The sequence below is a fragment of the Ptychodera flava genome, chromosome 12 (genome assembly GCF_041260155.1).
Source record: "Ptychodera flava strain L36383 chromosome 12, AS_Pfla_20210202, whole genome shotgun sequence".
Taxonomy (NCBI): domain Eukaryota; kingdom Metazoa; phylum Hemichordata; class Enteropneusta; family Ptychoderidae; genus Ptychodera; species Ptychodera flava.
The window spans coordinates 3360581-3381236 of record NC_091939.1 but is presented as its reverse complement, the minus strand read 5'-3'; the positions used below and the strand labels follow the sequence as shown (position 1 = coordinate 3381236).

Below are 20656 nucleotides of genomic sequence, written 5' to 3'. Positions count from 1 at the left end.
ATTGACAATTTAGAGCTACCAAATCGGGCCATAACCCCCTAATTTGCATAATAAACACGCATACCCAATTTGCATAAATGCGATATAGTATTATAAATTTATAGTTAACTTTTCTAAACACGAGTGATATATCAAATGAAAGGTAGTTACATGTAGAATACAAAATGAATATTCAAAGAGATATTGAAATGGATTTCACTGAAATATTTTCATATTTATATGGAAAAAATATTTTCCCCTTTAGAATAACAGTATTTTAAAAATGTTAACACATAGAGTCCTATTATACAGCCACATCATACGTCATTTGAAAGCTTATCATATCTACTTGAAGAAAATTGACAATGTGGAGCTATCAAGGAAGACCGTACCCCTTTATGTCCATAAATTACACTGGTAAGCAATTTGCAGAAATGAGATATGAAATTAGAAAATTCATTGTTAACTATTCTAAACACACTTTTAAACTATCGAGTGATATATGGTCTGTGGTGATGGTATTTGCATGTAAAACACAAAATTGATATCAAAAGTGATATTTAAATTAATTTACGGAAATATTTTCATATTTCTGTCGAAATAAATATTTCCTCTTTTTAATAATGGTATTTAAAAAAATTAATTTAAGTATCAATGCAACAAAAAGATCCACACGAAAGACACTATTGTAGTTGTTGAAATGTAGCTCTGTAGCTGAAACAATGTGTCAGAGTAAGCTACAGTCAAAGTAATGGCATGATTCATGATCCAAAACATTCATGTCATTTCCAGTAAATCTAGTAATTGTAGGAATTCATCATCCTCTTCTTCACCAGCATTGTCATGAGTAAAAGGGTTGCCACAGTTATCGCTGCCTTGGCAGGAACAAAGGTCTGTGCAGGGAAGATTAATTCGACAGCAGACACAATTGGTGACATGTAATAAGAGAAAGCAGCTCCGCAAATCGTTCATATCTTAGTTGTTTGAATTTTGTGTACGGTACATGTGTATATTGTAAGTGTATATTATGTTATGTTTGGCCGTTTTATGTATAGTGTTGATTTGCCATGGCGAGACGCAACCCTAATCTACGTGTTCTGCCCTATGGGGTAGCAAGACTAATGTGACACTGCAATCCTTTGATGCTACCTTTTGAGAGTACTGAGTTGTCTTCATCAGCCCTTCATTTTCTTTTGGTGGAACATGTGCAGTGATTGAATGATTGTAGGTGTTACCAATCGAGTTGTTCCAGTGAAAGTTCAGTTTGTTCAAGTACGGAAGCTAGGATGTCTACTGTTCGTTCAGGCTGTATTTGTGTACGCTCATTTGAATCGGAGATCGGACTGTTGTAGGTTTTGTGAAGTTTGGCATCATCGTAACGCTTATATTTCCGTTTCTTATGTATGTGATTAGGCTACGCTCACAAATAACGGTGAGAGGCAGAGGAATTCGGGTTGGATTCGAAAATTTTGGGAGATTGTAGAGGGGTACTTGGAGATTTTGATCAGCATATAGGGGACCTGAAAATGTTTTGGTTCCCTTTTACTATTTACGATTCCAAGGAAATTTGAAATTAATTTAATGAACATATAATAACATTTAAATGTCATCCGATTGTCCAAAGTTAGTAATAATTTAACAAGATTTAGAATCGTTTGGTCGCATTTCATTACTTTTATCTCGAAAATATCTTGTATTCTCTATTGCCTTGTCGTTGCATGATTGTTCTAATGTATCGTAATGTTTCGCGTTTAACAAGGCCCTTGAATGTTGCCGTTTGGTTTCGTGAACCGCAATGTATCTGTTGGTTTTGTGTGTGTTTTGCAGTCGAGAATGTCCTCTTTGTTCCGCCGATGACCTTTATAGATAATTAGGTCTAACGATATGATTTCTTGAGAAGAGCTTTCGAAAATTTGAAAGTATGATGCATTTTTTCATGTTTGATATGAATTCATTAAGCTCGTGTTGAGTTCCAATGAGAATCATACATCGTTTCTGAATCTCAGTCAGAGCGATATTTGTTCAGTGTGTTGCTGAATTATTCTCATTTTGTCTTGTGAAATGTAATGTCGGGAATTTCTGGTAAAACTGGAGATCTCGTACCGCACCCAAATACATGACGGTAAAATTCACTGTTGACTTGAAAGTGTTGTTTTTCAAGATTATTTTCAGCATAGCTATCATGTATTTTGTTGTTGGTTGTTTGATTATGCAATCATTTGATGATCTTTCCTGATTTAATGCTCTGTCGACTGATTCCATTGGTTCATTGTGCGTTGTATTAGTGTACATTGAAACAATGTCTAGTGTTACCAATGTCGCATTGGCCGGAACTTTTATTGTCTCAATTTTCCGTTTAAAATCAGTCGTATCTTTGATGTTTGTTGTTTATTTCTTCACGATTTATTTGAGAAAATAGTCAATGAATTTTGATCTGTGAAAGGATGGACTGCATCATCCACTTATAATTGGGCGGCCAACGAACTTTCCTCGTGGGCGTCATTTTGTTCACTTGTATTTTTAGCATAAGGTACCAACTTGTAAGTTGGGCTAGTGTTTTACTCTTAACTAGAATAATCGCCATGGCTAATTAACACTTTATATAAAACAGCCAAACATAATATACACTGACAATATACACAATATCATACACAAAATGCAAACAACGAAGAAATGAACGGTGTGTTGAGTTGCAATTGCTTTTCCTTCATTATATGACAATAAATACGATAAATGAAATATGGTGCCTTCCGTCTACATATTCCACATAACTGAACTAAAAATACAGATGTAACACAGATGTAGTAACCAATGATGTCTCCATCAAACAAGATTCCTAGAGAAATTGAAACAAAAATGACATCAATAATACAAAAGGGTCATTCAACACACAGCTATTTATAACAAGATTGGAACTAATTTGGGATAATTGGATGGTGAAGTAATGTCGGTTTAATTTGCAAATTTAAGCTCATCTGCTTTTCTTTTTACTTGTAAAGTTTTTAAGAGTAACTTGTAATATTTCAACACTCAACTATAGAGCACAAAACACGCTTTAGAAAATTTGCAAAATATGAAGACCCAATTATCCCAAATTAGTTCCAATTGGTTTTATGTATTCTTGTTGTTCAGCTATAAGGGAATTAGACAGGAAAATATTCCAGTTTTCGTATCCTTAATAAACAAAAAATCAATTTCAAAACAAATTCAGATATTTATCCCCAAAACTTTAGCATTATTCGTTATTAGTACACAATATTTTGAATATTATAAACTAGTCAAAACGTTTACGATTTAATTGAAAATATTCAATAAGAATATTTTGAATACACGTTTGGAGTTCATGATTCTATTCTACATGCAAATACCTATCATTTGATATATCACTTGATAGTTGAAAAGTAAGTTTAGAGTACTTTACAATTGATTTTTGTAATTTTATATTGTATTCATGAAAATTAGGTACCCATTTGCATTATGCAAATTTAATCATTACAGCCCTATTTGTCAGCTGCATATCGTCTTTTATCATGAGGCAGAGATAATAGGCTTTCAAATAACGTTTGATGTGGTTGTGTGATGCGGTTCTATGTGTTAAAATTATTATAATATCGTTATTAAAAAGGGGAAAGTATATTGTTCTACATTAGTACGAAAAAATTTTAGTATAATCATTTTAATATCTCTTTGGATATCCATTTTGTATTCTCCGTGCAAATACCTTTAATTTGATATATCACTCGATAGTTTAAAGTATGTTTATAGTAGTTAATAAATTTCTAATTTTATATCGCATTTATTCAAATAGGGTACCCATGTAAATTATGCAAATTAAGGGCCACGTCCGTACCTGACAGCTCCACATTGTCAATTTTCTTGAAGTAGAGATAGTAAGCTTTTAAATAACGTATGATGATGCTGTAAGATTTGGCTTTTTGTATTAAATTTTTTTAAATATTGTTATTGAAAAGGGGAAAATATTTTTTCAATATAAATATGACAATATTTCAGTAAAATGAATTTAAATATATTTTTGGATGTCTTTTTAGTATTCTACATGCAAATACCTTTCATTTGATATATCACTCGATAGTTTAAAAGTATTTTTCGAGTAGTGAATAATAAATATCTAATATTAATCGCATTTATGCAAATTGGGTACCCGTAAGACTTATGCAAATTAGGGGCTACGGCCGTACTTGACAACTAAATGTTGTCTATTTTCTTCAAGTAGAGATAGTAATCTTTCAAATGATGTATAATGTGGCTGTATGATATGGCTGTATGTGTTCAAATTTTTAAGATATTGTTATTCAAAAGGGTTAAATATTTTTTTCTGTATTAATATGAAAATATTTCAGTAAAACCATTTTAAATATCTTTTTGGATATCAATTTTGTATTCTACATGCAAATACCTTTCATTTGATATATCACTCAATAGTTTAAAAGTATGTTTAGAGTAGTTAACAATGAATTTCCTAATTTTATATCACATTTATGCAAATTGGGTACCCATGTGAATTATGCAAATTAGGGGGTTATGGCCCTACTTAGCAGCTCCACATCGTCAATTTTCTTGAAGTACAGATAATAAGCTTTCAAATGATGTATGATGTGGCCGTATGTAAGGTGGGTACATTAAGTGTGAAAAATGGGTGTGTCTGCCGCTCGCCTATTAGGAGCAACAGCGAATCGTACTTTGTGCGCGTATCAGAACATAGCGTCAACCCCGGTATTTCGCGAATAGCCGTAAATAACTCTACTCCTTCAATACTGCCTTGTTTTATTTGAATTCAAGAGTCGAAAACATATTTCAACAATGTCTCTCATGTGAACGTACTCTTGATCACGATAGGGCGTGCTCACTTCAAACAGAATTTAATCATGTGATTTGGACAATTTTGTTCACAAATTGCCGTCTGTATGTATGTATGTATGTATGTATGTATGTATGTATGTATGTATGTATGTATGTATGTATGTATGTATGTATGTATGTATGTATGTATGTATGTATGTATGTATGTATGTATGTATGTACGTACGTACCTATGTATGTATGTAATACTTTTTATTTGTATGCATATTCAGGTTTATCTTTTTGTCAGGGTGAAACCCAGTGTAAACTAAGCGCATACTGATCATCTCCGTTCTTTAAAAAGTATAATCATAGACACCCGAGGGTCGTGAGGGTCTATAGTGTAATCAAGTCAAGTGCGATCGCGTGATGTTACATGAGTCAAGCCGTCAGCCATCACGATCGCTCAGCTTCAATTAAATGGCGATTTCATCAGTTGACGGGGTTGCAAAAATTCACTCAAGGTCATAATATTTCTTTAAATCGAATTTTTTCTGATGATCGTATCTTGCTGCCGATTAAAAGTATTTGATGACAGTTTAAGACCTAACGTAGACTTGCTCCAAGTTTATGGGCATATAGGTATCAAAAAATAACAGATTGAAGGATTAAACATCAGTAGACCGTCGCGCTAAGGGACCGTCTCAGATTGTCGCAGAAGTTCAAAAAGCGAATTTATTCGTTTAGGGGGGGAGGGGGTTTGACCTCCATTCAATTAGTGAACTTCACTTTCGCACTTTTATTTTGTGATCACAAGTTTTCGTGTGTTTATTTTAAATTAAAGAAAAACTGCACACTCGTGCCAACAAATTTGTCACTGTTTCCATCTCGTTGTGCCCCAAACACAATTTACCGATAGGAACATTGTATCCTAAACATTTCATTCATCAAATTATACAAAGACAAAAAGTATCATTTTCTTTTAAATGTGCTATTTATAAGCGTCTGCTCTAACCACTAGATGTCTTTATTCTCACTTGTTATGCACCTGGTCATAGTCGTTTTGAATATGATTGAACATGCCTGGGCCCCTTGTCAAAGTTTCTCGCTTATTTACCGCCCCTATACCAAGTACAAATTGCGTGTTCACAAAGACAAAGAACAGCACAAGAGATGCAAAAAGGGAAAGTAAAATAAAATGAATTTTTTATGCGGTAAAATGCCCTGTTAGTACTCAAATCTGATCGATTACTTTAATTGTAATGTGGCAAGGGATATACGTCTTTAGTAGCTATAGCAAAATGCAACATTGTACTCGCAGGCAGACATGAACATTTCGCGCTTTTGAAGATTCGTTTAGGGGGAGGGGGTTTTGATCTAAACGAAGAAATTCGTTTCTTGAACTTCTGCGACAATCTGAGACGGTCCCTAAGTGGTAGGCTGTTACGTAGATCGTAGGGTGAACGCCGCTTGGTCAGCTAATAAGGGAGCTGTCATTATTTATGGCCTGGGGATGGTCGGAGGAATCTGCAGGGGAGGGATCACTAAAAAAACCGAAAGGGGCTACTCAATTTTGTTGATATGTACTGAAGCATTTTGTGAAGCTATGAATTAATACAACAATAATAGTAAAGAACAGCAATATGTATGCTTGAAATATAATAAAAATAATAATAATATTGGGTTCTTATATAGCGCACATATCCACAATACTACATGTGATCAAGGCGCTTTTTGATACCACTCAACTCCCTGGGGAGCAAGCAACAGCTCACATGTGCAGCCAATAGCGCAGCAGAGCTAAACACACACATTACAACCTCTGTACTACCAGGTACCCATCACTCTGGGTGGGGAGAAGCAATGAGGAATAAAGTGCCTTGCCCAAGGACACAACACCACAGCCATGCCGGGGCTCGAACTCGCCATCCTTTGATCGTGAGTCCACTGCTCTAGCCACTGGCCCATGATGCCTCAGTATATGTACACACACACACACACATACATATAATAGATATATATATATATATATATATATATATATATATATATATATATATATATATATATATATATATATATTAAAACTATAATAGAAACTATAATGAGATTATAGTTTCTACTTGAAACCACCATTATTATGATTTATATATATATATATATATATATATATATATATATATATATATATATATATATATATATATATATAATCATAATAATGGTGGTTTCAAGTAGAAACTATAATCTCATTACACTATGTGTTTCACGTTATTGTGATCTTCAGACGACACACATACATAATATATATAAATATATATATATATACATATATCTTTATATATATATATATATAAAGATATATATATATATAAATATATAAAGATAGATATATATATATATATATATATATATATATATATATATATATATTATATATATAAATCATAATACAGGTTGTTTCAAGTAGAAACTAAAATCTCATAACACTATGTGTTTCACCTTATTGTGATCTTCGGACGAGAATGATCAGCTATTCGACGTGGCAAGCCTTATGTTAGAGGCTAGTACTGAGTACATTTTTCAGTATCCTGATTAAAGATTGATATACTTGCCTGATCATTCAAGAGAAACGTCTGCTTTCCATATTCTACATTGTATAGGTTACCGATAGGGGAAAATGTGTAAAGCAAGCTAATTCTGATTCTATAAAGTTTACAACCAGTGGAAAGCCTTGACAACAAACCCATCTTTTATTGCAGGAAAATAATAATAAATAATAAATGTGAATGTATTTCTGTCGCTACTTTTTCGATTTCAAAAATGTAATCTTCATTGAAATCAGTGAACTGGAATATAAATTCTGGAATACTGTCTCAGATTTCTGTTCCTTTGAGTTTTTTATACAAAAAAATCTGAAAAATACTCCTAAAGTGCCACCAAATAACAAATAACACCATTTAAATCTCTATTTTTCAAAAGCTCAAACGAAGGGGGGGGGCATCCCCTCCTGACCTCCCACAATTGCGCGATCGCTTGTGATGCTTTTGCACCGCATCTTCGCCCTCTTGTAAAAAATCCTACGGAGAACACTGCATGTCATCAGAGCACTGGATACAGACCTGTACATCAGCCCCTGTCACATTAGGACCTGTCACAGCAGCAATCCATTTTACTGTATAGGTATTTAACTTTCCCAATTTTTGGGGGGTCACTCAAAATTTCTGTAGCAGAGAGGGGGGTTACTCGAAATTTTGGAGTTTCTAAAGCAATTCCTCCGACCCCCAGGCCGTAAATAATGACGGCTCCCTAACTCAGCTGCCAAGAAATGCCAAGCAACTGGGGGCCAGTCTAGACATAACGCTGTTCTTCTTCATCCGGTCAGTCTCAATCTCTTTGTTGGTATTTGTACATTGCCATGAGAGTTCTACAGGTGAAAAATGTCGTCACTAACAATCCACAACTGGATGCGTAATCTCTTTTGCGGGAAAACTATACTCATTTGGTGATCATAATTAATGATAGTGCACAAATTTTTATCTCCAAAACTCTGCAGAAATGTATTTTGATTATACTTGTCATTTCTTATATAAGGTATACGGGTCCGAGCGCGCTCACTGGCCCTTTCCGCCGAAAAACCCCGTCCCGCTTAACCTGTTCCAGGGCCTCGGAGATTATTGCCGGTTAATGCAAGCTATGAGTGGGCAAACATACACAGGCAGTATTTGTCACCAACAGGTGGGAACACGTGGAGTTGAATAATTCAGCGGGCAGCTTGAACGGTCGTATTGCTTCAGACACGAGGGAGCAGCAATGAGCTCTTGTGAAAAGGGTTGGCCAGGAGAAGTCGGGATATGTAGAGAATTTAGAGACATTTGTTTAGATGCATCAGAAGGACATGTGGAAATGCAACAGCTTTTAGTTTTCTCTAACGGTCAAAAAGTTCAAGTCCTTCACGCAGTAAAGAACAAGACATGTATATGTAAGAAGCACAACAGAGTTTAATATTGTGGCATTTGCTTAGATTCCGTACTTGGTCCTAAAACAATATGGGACACATAGGCGTGCTGTTACTGGTACAAGCAAACCCGGCATGGCCGCACATACGCCATTCGTCAGTTTTTCATTCACTGTTACTCTAGTGCACAGTACAATAAATTCTCCGAGGATACAAATCGCAATGAATTAAGGGAAATCTACAGTACTGTGACTCTAGTGGGTGATCGTGGTTTGCTTTATATAAGTACACGTGGTGTGCTTTTACGAAAACATCTGTTCACATGTCTCTTTCATTCATCATTGACAACTTCTTGTCGTTTTGTTACAGAACAGTACAGCACAGCCAATGGGCAGTGTCCAGTCCCTTCTCAAAGTAAACTCGGCGAGGACGCCACCTCTTTCGACTCGCAGATGCTTGAAGCTCACAACTACTTCAGATGTCTTCATGGCTCTCCTTCGATGACGACAACTGCAGAAATGAAAACACGAGCGACAACTGCTGTTGGAAACAGCGCCGTCACCGGCTCACTCCAGTACACCTTCAGGGGACAGAATTTGGCCATGATTTCAATGCCAATAGCTGATGCTACAGGTATTTCAAAGAAACGAACGCCCGTTTTGATTGGTCGTATTAAGTACATAGGATCTCCTCGTACTGTACGAGGAAATTGTACTTTTAATTTCTATTTTCAATATTTCTCTTTGGTGGCAACGTTTCAAAATTAATACTGAGGTACCATATCGTGGTCGACACCATTAAACATTAAAGGATATCACCCAGTTATCTTTTTTTCTCTTTTATCACGATAATGGACCAAGTATACTCACATTCAATCATCAAACAACTTTAACTTCAATTTCCAGGCTTCAAAACGCAAGCTGCTGTCTAAATTTATAAAAAATTACTGTCGATCGGGTGCTGAACGGAGTGTTGAACCGCAAAAACGCTGCAATACCCGGTGGATTACGGACGACTTACTCGATGATTGCGTTTGGTCATTTTGCCAAACGTTTGTGACTTAAATGTCCGAATATTGGACGTTAGTCTCCTTACAAGTCAAGCGATTATATGACAGATACTCTTTGATGAAAGAAATGTTGAAATTGTCAGTGTCGTTTTGTAAATTGTCTTTCTAGGGTTCGGCCTGACAAAGCTGTGGTATAATGAGATCAAAGAGTACAATTACGACGACTTCACACACAGCGCAGGTGAGTTCTTGTGACCTGCAATAAACCGCAACGCAAAATGCTTACGTCTCAATCGATTTCTGGCCATGTGTACTACCACGATCACATTCTTGGCGCTCAATCTGAACCCATCTCATGGGCACAAACGTCATGATTTACAGTCCAAATCTGATGAAAAAAGAAAGAGATGCTGAAATTTTCGAAGCTCTCTTCTTTCATAGTAATTGTATATTGATTCCGATTGTCGTCTTCATAAAAATTTAGCTGCTCCACATTCCATAGGAAAATTCTTCAAACTTTCGGACATACCCCATCCAGACATAACAGCAGACTTACTATCAGCCTCGAGGTTTGACTTCACGGTCTGGATTGTCTCACTCTCAATCTGTGTTACTACAATTGTCCTGACAACAGTGCCATTAACAGAAACAATTGGTTGTACCGGTAAACGACATCACAAACACAATCTAACACTTACAAGTCCTGCTTAAAACTATTTGACGGTGACTCGTTAAATGATCGTTGAACAAAAATTATGTTAAGTACCAACTTGCCCTTATCGTCGCAGTTACTTACAGGTAAACAATTTACTTTCTTTAATTCGTCACCAGGTCATTTTACCCAGGTGGTGTGGTCTGCGAGTGTCAACCTTGGCTGTGCCCACGCTGAGGACATTAACGGCAACACACAGGTAACGTGCGTGTACGATCCTCCCGGAAACATCGCCACTGTCGAAGCTCACCAGGAGAATGTGAAACGACCAATCTAGATATATTTCCATTCACAGCTCAATGTTCTGTTTTCATAGATTTTAATCAGTTGTTTGAACTTTTCAGCCAAAGAATTATGCTATGACGCAGCAACGAAGGTTAGCATTAATATCGTGACAACGATTTCATATGGCGTGGTAAATCTAAATCACAAGCGTTCAAATTTGCTGTTATAAAAACCTTCCAATTGCTAAAACGTTATTTAAATTTCAGATTCTAAATCTTGCGTTATTGTAAAAGTAATCCATCGTTTGCACGGTTCTAGACTCTATGAAAGAATAAATATGCTGTAGTTAGCAAAATAATCGTTTGTCCTGTTCTTTCTTGGAAAGAACATTCTCTATATGAGTTCCATCTTTGTGCTTCCACCTTTCCTTAAACACTGAGAAGATGTCTTGCATTAGACAAATACAAAACATGTACAGCTACATGTATAGATACATTTATACCACATTTAAACATATGTTTATATACAAACATACATACATACATACATACATACATACATACATACATACATACATACATACATACATACATACATACATACATACATACATACATACATACATACATACATACATACATACATACACACACATACACATACATACATACATACGTGACAGTAGAGCAGTTCCTTTAGATAGAGGGGTTAAATCCTGATTTCGCAGTCAACTTGTGGAATAATTTTTGATGTAAATTTCTTGATTTTTTTTTACTGAGAAGTCATTAATTATTTCGTATATAATTATTTATTAATCATGAATAAAACCCCAACAGTAGAACCACCTCGGTGTCGGTGGTTCTCTACAACCTACAGCCAGGTAGCAAGACACATTATCAGGATATCTATTAATAAAAAAAGATCGCGTTCCTGAAGAGATTTATGGGATACGTCGGGACATGTCGGTCACCCGTACAATGAACAGATTGAGGGAACTAGGGTGGATAATTAAAAAGTTGACAGTTTTCTTTGAAATACTTTACACAGACTGTAGAGAGGCTGAATAAATAAACAATTAACGTGTCTAGATTCTACTTCCAGCGAGCAGGCGTAATTTTAGGAGACTCAATTTTCCGCAGAAGAAATTAGGGGCTGGGTCTTGTAAAACACCACAGCCTTGCGCGACATGTAAATAAAATAAGGATTGTTCGGGTGTCATAAATTTTTCCATGATTCCTTCCGGTACAATGAAAAAAAAACACTGGAAAATGAAAAATTCTCCGCCCACCTCTGGGAGTAAAATCTGTGATAGAAACGTACACAGTTTGACAGGGAGCTGTGAGCAATTTTGGCGGTCATCTGGGCCACAGTTTAACAACTGAGAGAGCCGCAACGTATTCACCAAAGAACCACTATACTGATTTTTTATTTTTTACTACAATATACCCTTCAAAACGATACCCAAGCTTTTTGATAATTTTTAATCACTATAATTGTGTTTACGATCACCGTGGTACAATAGAAATAGGTAATCTGATTTGTGATGTATATTCACCTCAGGGAACATGTCGGGCGTCCCACATTAAAAAAACTATGGTATCTTTTTGTGAAAACAACAGGTAGTATAGCTAAACATAACTAAGCCAAACTTAATATCAGCATTGGGTGTTACACAGTTCAAAAACTTGATGCAAAGATATGAATGAGAAAAATCTTTGGACTGCTTGAAAATCAAGTTCAACTAAAAAGTTGCGGGGGGGGGGTCACCTTTGAAGTCAGGGACACCTTAGAGATCTTAACAGACGTGCAAAATTACAACCGTAATGACTGAGATGGGTTAACAATTTAAAAATATTTAATCTGATACGCCTGTGAAAAAATTAATAAAAAAATTAAAAGAAACCGGAAATCCAGAATGTAGCCTTTGAAGTAGAACTTGTTGATCCCTGCTTGTCTTGTTTTAAAATTATACTAAGTTTAGGAACTCTTTAAATGTAGCAGTTGGATACTTCATTAGCATTTAGCCATGAAAGTGTTATTTGCAGTTGTAACAAAATGTTGACACTTCATAAAAATCACATTAGAAGCTTATTACTACATATAATTTACATGTATGTGTATGCCTCAAGGCCTTTTTGACAGGAATAACAAAATCAGGCAATTTCATTGAAATTTTCATGACACAAGTGGGCGGTAATTGTGAAAATACGACGTTGTAGCACGGGATACTATGCCTGATTAATTTGCAGAACTCCAATATATGTCCTTCATAGGTAAAGGGTAACGAAGTTCAAAGCCCCAAAACACGAGAATCAGTCACCTTAAAACGCTACAAGGTAGTTCACTAAAAACAAATATATTTCACACTTTCCAATTTGTATTTGATGGAATGACCATTTTTGACATTTTAGAAAGAGCCTGGGGGTCACATACATGACCGAACATAGCTATTTTCATCCGGCCTACCCCACATAATACCCGAAAGCGCTCTCACAGGGAAAATGTCAGTTGGATACACGGATTGTTTTGTAGATGTGACAAGTTCGATACTTTCTGTTTTGGTGTTCAAATAGATAACTTCCTCTCGCATGTGTTCACGTTGTTATGTAGGTCATTTCCCCCACACTCATCATGACCTGAGTTCAATTAGTCTAGAACATTCCCAAGGTCACTGCCCTTAATGACCTCACAACCTTGAATTCAATTAGTCATGTTTGGAATGTTCTGGAAAGTTGATTAGTTGTGTAAGGGAGATAATTTTAGAACAGTAATTAGCATGTCAATGTGAACAATAATACTTGTTTTATTGTAGTTTAAATGGGCCGGGTTCGAGGCTGTGAGTGGGACGGTCTCCGGACGAGGCCACTTAATAGTTAATCAGTATTGGCTTCGCCCTCAGAGCGTTCCCCCACCCTCCCTCCCTATCCTACTAGCTTGCAATTGAATTTTTTTTCTTTTCCTTTCTTTCTGCTTTCGTCTTTGAATATGTATCTTATTACGCTAGAGTGGCGGAAATCGGCTCATAGCCTGTCAACATCGGAATAAAGTTGTTGACCTTGACCCCAAACACTTGTGTCTGTCTGTATGTTGTCAGTATAGGCATCATTTAAAAAAGTTCTAGATTGTTCTTATATGCCTTTATAAAAGGGACGCGCTCAGCTTCCAGTCAGACTTTTGGATCGTGTCTCTTGTACATGTGTGTTACTAAACTCCAGCAGTAGTCATTCTCAAGACTTTTCAAGACCTTCACTGTCAACGCTGGATTTATACTGTGGACTTTGTGCAGCTTCAAGCCTGCAAGCCAAAGGACTGTTCATTCATCCGACTGACTGTTACAACTCTGAGACTGGAGCTTTGCCGTCCCAGCTGAGATAAGTAGTCTGTACACTTTTAAAGCTTGTACTCTATCCCTGACTTAGCAATTAGTTTTATTTTCGTAATAAATTTTGTTTAAACGGAAACTGCTGAGTTCACCCTTTTGTTCGTTTTCTCTGCACGTAACAAATTGGGGGCTCGTCCGGGAGACGAATATTTTGAGCCGTTTGACAACATTTTGACAGCCTTTTCAAAACTACTGTACACTGTGAACTCAGTAAAATTCAATCATGGCGGCATTCAAGCCAGACGAATTTATGGATGACCTTGATCAGAACACATTTAATTCCCTTAGAAAGACAACCTCATAGCACTGGCCAATTTCCTTAAAGTAGATGTCAAAAGATCTATGCGCAAGCGGGAAATACAGTACCACATTGCAAAACATTTAGTTAATTTAGGCCAATTTGAGGAATCCGTCTTACATGATTATGAGCCTGAGTCTTCCTTTGAACTTAGAAAATTAGAATTGGAAATACAGGCAGATTTCGAGTTAAAAAAATTGGCATTAGAAAAAGAAAAAGAATTACAAATGAAAGAAAAAGAATTACAAATGGAAAAAGAGAGACAGGCATTAGAAAAGGAAAGATTGCAAATGGAAGAAAGACAGAAAGAAAAAGAAAGGCAGGAAAGATTAGAAATGGAAGAAAGACAGAGAGAAAAAGAATTGTGATTAGAAGAACAGCGACTACAGGTAGAAATAAAACGTTTAGAGCTTGGACAGTCAGGAAAATTCTTCCCTTCAGACAAGTTTGACATCACTAAGCATTTCAGGTTAGTTCCCCCTTTCCAAGAAAAGGATGTTGATAAATATTTCCTTCATTTTGAGAAAATTGCTCAGAGTCTGAATTGGCCTAAGGAGTCCTGGTCTATGCTTTTGCAGAGTGCTTTGGTGGGTAAAGCCAGAGAAATTTACATTCAGTTGTCAGTAGAGCAGGCTTCAAATTATGATTCTGTGAAGGAATTAATTCTCAAGGGCTATGAGTTGGTGCCTGAAGCTTACCGTCAGAAATTTAGGGATTGCGAGAAGGTGAAGGATCAAACTTATGTTGAATTCGCTCGGACAAAAGAACAACTGTTCGACCGTTGGTGTTCTTCGGAAAAGGTCAGTCAGAATTATGACAAATTACGACAACTTGTTTTGATTGAGGAATTTAAAAGGTGCATCCGGAGTGACATCAAGACGTTTATCAATGAACAAAAGGCAGATACATTGGAGGTTGCTGCACGTTTGGCCGATGATTATTCATTGACCCACAAATCTTCATTTCTCAGCAAACCATCCCAGTCCTTTTCCTACAGAAACAATGCAGGTAAATTTAACTCCTCCTTTTCATCCAAGAATTTCTCAAAGGAGAGTAGGAAATCAAATGACAACAGTTCACAGAGTTCAAGTAACACTCCCACATCATCAGATCCCAAGTCTCAATCTCCTTCTGACAAACAGTTCGGTACACTTTCTTGTAATTATTGTAAGAAAGACGGCCATTTAATGTCAGATTGTTTCAAATTGAAAAGAAAACGTGAAGGTCAAAGTGGTCAAAGTGGATCTAAGCCCACCGGCTTTATTTCTTCATCAACTCAATTAGAGTCTAATAATGTGTGCAACACATTTTCTGAGGTTAAACCCCTCTCATCCCCAATTAATGAGGTCAAGGTCAATTCTCAAGATAGCATTATGGGTATTTTCGAACCATTTATTCATGATGGTTTTATATCACTTTCTAGTGATTTTTCTTCCGCTACCCCTGTCAAAATTTTAAGAGATACCGGGGCTTCCCAGTCTCTTTTGTTGGCAGATACCCTGCCGTTTTCTGAAAAGTCATTTTCAGGTTCTAAAGTTCTTATTAAGGGGGTAGATTGCAATGACTTCATTCCTGTTCCTCTCCATAATGTCTATTTGTCTTCGGACTTTGTTTCTGGACCTGTGACTTTAGGTATTAGGCCCTTTTTGCCTTTCGAAGGGATTCACCTCCTTATATTCGTATATTCGTATATTGCGCCTGGCCATGAAACCCCCTGGGCTGGTCACTTAGGGGTCAGGAAAACTTATCAAAAAATTCTCAGTCACTTTTATTGGCCTAATCTCAGGCAGGATGTAGCACATTTCTGTAAAACTTGTCACACATGTCAAATGGTAGGAAAGCCGAATCAGACCATTCCAAAAGCCCCTTTACAGCCAATTCCTGCATTTCAAGAACCATTTAGTAGGATACTCATAGACTGTGTTGGGCCCCTACCAAAAACAAGATCAGGAAATGAGTACATGTTGACAATTATGTGTACATCAACTCGGTTCCCAGAAGCCATACCACTGAGAAACATAAAGACAAAGACTATAGTGAGAGCTTTAGTCAAATTTTTCACTTTATTTGGCCTCCCTAAATGTGTCCAGTCCGATCAAGGCTCCAACTTTATGTCTGGTATTTTTCAACAAGTAATGGATCAGCTAGGCATTAAACAGTATAGGTCATCCGCCTATCATCCAGAAAGTCAGGGTGCTCTTGAGCGATTTCATCAAACTTTGAAAAACATGATTAGGACCTACTGTTTTGACACAGAGAAGCAGTGGGATGAAGGAATTCATTTTCTGCTCTTTGCTGTTAGAGAGTCAATTCAAGAGTCTCTTGGTTTTAGCCCCTTTGAGCTTGTATTTGGACATACAGTCCGTGGCCCACTTAAGCTTGTTAAAGAGAAATTCCCATCAGACGATGATGATTGTCTGAATATTTTGCAATATGTGTCAGATTTTCGTACAAAACTCTCTAAAGCATGTGAATTAGCCAGAGAAAATCTTGAGTCATCTCAGCAGTCAATGAAACCAAATACGATAAAAACACCTCAAACGGAAGTTTGAACCAGGTCAAAAAGTTCTTGTTCTACTTCCAATCCTGGCAAACCACTCCATGCTCGATACTTTGGGCCATACCTAATTGATAAGAAATTGAGTGATTTAAATTACATCATAATAACACCTGACAGGAGAAAACAAAAACAGCTATGTCACATAAATATGCTTAAGCCATATTTGGATAGGGATAATCCTACTATAACTCAGCCTGTCAGTGCAGTCAGTTCAAACCATTATGAAGATAGTGATACTGAAACTGACTTGAGTGAAAATACTCTAAACTCAAAGCTGGGCTCGGTCAAGCTTCAGAACTCAGAAATCCTGGAGAAGCTGGAGTCTACAAAGTTGGCACACCTCCAGCCAGAACAACAACAACAGGTGAAAGAACTGCTCCACGAATATAAACACCTGTTTCAAGATGTTCCAACGAGGACAAACGTCATCTACCACGACGTTGATGTCGGTTACAGTAAGCCTTTAAAACAACATCCGAACTGAGTGAATCCAACGAAAGCGAAATACCTCCAGGAAGGAGTCAAAGACCTGTTGGACAACGACTTTATTGAAACTATAAACAGTAACTGGAGTTCGCCGTGCATACTTGTTCCCAAATCAGACCCACCCGTAGGAAACGTGCAGATCTTCATTTATCTGCAGCAGATCGGTTTCAGAGCTGTGACAGCTCAAACCAGCTTTAATGCAGATCTGCAGAGAGCGTTTGGAGCTGTCATTTGTCTGCTGCAGATTCGAGTGTCTCTGGAAGACGAAATGCAGACTTGTGCAGCTCTTGGCCGATCGGTCAACAGCCGTTATGCAGCTCAAAATCGTTCGAAGTAAAACTTTGTTGACACAACAATTGTCACAGCTCTATGGCAGCTCGAAACAGTTCACTGGCAGCAAAACATGAGCCAGTCAAGGTATATATATATAAAAGGCACCACCGTAGTTGAGTTTTCGTTTCTAGTAGAGTGAAGTTATAAGGACGGTCAGGTATTTAATGAGTTCAGTCCATTTCAAATTAAAGTTTGCGTGCGTCCGTTTTGCGATCTCGGCTCAGAAAATTGATCGAGTACGCGTGTACGTGTACATGTAGTCTATCAGCGTAATCCTATGGGCATATGCACACATATAAAAACGCCGGGAAAGCCCTGTGCATCAATGAGAAGTTGCCTTATAATTATCAACGTGTCTTCCTCAGAATCATTGTTCATTCGATGTTAAGCTGTGCTCCGTTTTACCTTTGATATTTGTAGGTCCGAGCACCGCTACTTTTGCTACTCCCCACAGGTCCGAACATCAAATCATAGACCCTTGCTTGAGAAAAACGTGTACGTTGCATGTTGTTGTTGGTTAGGCTGCATCACGCATGATGACGTCATTTATCATGTGAAAAGTTGTCCGCGATTGGTCAGATTCGCTAAATGACCCAGGTCACGCAGGTCAAAGTGTTAGCGGCAAGACACATCGACCGTTAATCTACACGTATTGAATTAGCTTCAGGGTTACTCTGTCATGTTTCTTTGCTAAACTTTGGATGAAATTTCGCCGAAAACGGTATCCAAACTTTGATAAAATGGTAGCAAATTGAACGAGTATACTTGACGACATATTCAACGTACCAATAGGTCTCGCCGTCAGGAGAAATGACGTCAAACCATGGATATATTGCCTGCAATTGCAAACGGCATTGCAAACCGCATACCGATCCCAATAATACTACAGGTAAGTTACTTTGACATATCTCCTTCATATGCGTTTTTTATTTGTACAGACTTTTCTGAAGATTACATTCGGTATATCGAGGATACACTAGTTGCTTCAAAGTTCAAGCCAGGCATCAGTAAAACTGCCGATTTGCGATTGTACGGTTCAAGAAGACAGGGTGCTGAAATAATATACACAGTCAATCCAACACAATTGTCATCAATAAAATTGCCGATTTTCGATCACCATGTAATCAGTGTTTCATCTAGGCTTTTGATCTGCTTCATGAAAATGCTGTTGAAACAATATACCACGCGTAAATTTTCCGTACGCTGATTTTGCATATGAAAGCCTGCCAGTTGAGAGTTACGTGCACGTTCACAAAGTTCATTGCCCTAGCCCGATACGGTTTCTGTGTCACATCTCTGTACGATTGAGAAAAGGAGACAAACTGAAGTTTTATGCATTGTATGGATGTCCATAACACTCTGAAAATAATTCTGATAGCAAAATCGACACGAACAATCGGACTTCATTGTCACAGAAACGTGTTCAGTGCAGACGGCATGCAATGAAAGTCACAACACAAGCAAACTGTGGTGTCAATGGCCCACACAATGGGTCCTGTTTTTGAATTCAGTGAACAGACAAACTTATTTTTCGGGGCAAAACCAGTTACAGTTCCCCAAAATTTTAAAATCCCCTCGAAATTCCAGTGGAAGGGGACCAATCCCCCCACCCTGGTGTAGTATCCTAGATGAAACACATATGGTTCAGTCTTTGCCAGCCTGCAGCCTTGCTTCACTTTTTTTTCATCGACAGCCTTAACTGGCTTATTGATAAGTTCGCTGATGTAAATTCTCACTGGATTTTAAAAGCTACGTGAACCTTTTGTCTGCACTTAGCACTGTAAATCATATATTTTCACATTTCAGTAACTTGTGTTTCTCATTCTTCTATCATTTCAGAGTTCATCTGTGACTGGTATTAAGGCTTCACGTTGAAGGAAAACTTCACAGTTTTACACTATAAAGTATCAAAAACGCGAGCGATTAAATTTAGAGCGTAGCCCTACATGTAGCATTGTGTCGTTTCAGCATGGAAATCCCTGGTTTGAGTGAGTAAACAGAATTTGTAAACATGTTTGCTGCAAAGTGATTTACATAAAGTAACACTTTTATTTCCCATGGTCCATCAGGTGAATTGTATCTATTTAAATTACACCCTCGCGATTCTTCTTTCTCATTAAATGCCAAAACAAATGTGTATTGCTTGATATATAGTTTGATGTCCTTTCCATATAGAGGATCTCAATTTCATTACTTCCTATATTTATTCTATACATCAGAATAACTTTTGTTGGAATTGATAAGTACTGGAAATATTTGGATAAACTACAAGAACTTTGATCTATTTTACAATGCTGAGATTAACTCTTCACAATTTCTCAGAAGAAGTTTGATTCATCGAACAATGCTGAGGTAAACATCTCAAAATATCTCCAACATCAGTTGTTCATGACAGTAAACTTGGACTAGTTTGTACTAGTTTTGATATAACATTATGCTAGCTTCATAAAGGTTTTAGACTTTTTTCCTTTGTTGTATTCAATGCAATTTTTCCCGTAACCTTTAGTAATAAATGAGTGTTTCTTCATCCTACATCAGGTGTTATCTTTTTTTACTCACGTGTGAGCTAGTTCACTGGTATGGTAACTTTGATGAGGTGTGTCACATTTATCTAACAGGGTGACGAGGATCTCCAGCTGCTTGTGTTGTATTGTTGTGAGCCATTGAAGTGAGCATGACATGAGGTAGAAATAAATATATTTTTGTGTGTACAAATAAAATATGACCCATTACATGCAGTATGATAATGGTGAATGAGCAATGTCCATTTTGAGCTGTTATATGTCTTCAAGTGGTCTAATATGAGCTGCTGTATGTCTGCAGGTCAAAGTCATGGGCTGAAAGTTGTCTGCAATGAGCTGTGGCATGTCTGCAGGTCAAAAGTCATGGGCTGAAAGTTGTCTGCTATGAGCTG

The 20656-nt window shown here is 37.0% G+C and overlaps 2 protein-coding genes across 2 annotated transcripts in view; one reads left to right on the top strand and one right to left on the bottom strand.

Moving 5' to 3' along the window:
• Positions 1-8219: 8219 nt before the first annotated feature.
• On the top strand, positions 8220-10934 carry LOC139146001 (Golgi-associated plant pathogenesis-related protein 1-like). Its single transcript, XM_070717449.1, has 4 exons — positions 8220-8250; positions 9107-9370; positions 9916-9987; positions 10578-10934. The coding sequence occupies exons 1-4, from the start codon at positions 8220-8222 to the stop codon at positions 10733-10735; spliced, it is 525 nt and encodes a 174-aa protein (XP_070573550.1). The 3' UTR covers positions 10736-10934.
• Positions 10935-11472: 538 nt separating this feature from the next.
• The window catches only part of LOC139144723 (uncharacterized), a 28479-nt gene continuing 19295 nt past the window's right edge, over positions 11473-20656 (bottom strand). Inside the window, exon 6 of the transcript XR_011554846.1 lies at positions 11473-13334. The gene's annotated coding sequence lies outside the window, so the exon portion shown is untranslated. The remainder of the gene's footprint in view (positions 13335-20656) is intronic.

What these genes read in the sequence shown, in the direction of transcription:
- LOC139146001 (XM_070717449.1), top strand. Translation starts at nt 8,220, where the DNA reads ATGTCGTCACTAACAATCCACAACTGGATGC. An exon ending in GCCAATAGCTGATGCTACAG is followed by an intron (nt 9,371 to 9,915) that starts GTATTTCAAAGA and finishes TTGTCTTTCTAG; the next exon opens with GGTTCGGCCTGACAAAGCTG. An exon ending in CGACTTCACACACAGCGCAG is followed by an intron (nt 9,988 to 10,577) that starts GTGAGTTCTTGT and finishes ATTCGTCACCAG; the next exon opens with GTCATTTTACCCAGGTGGTG.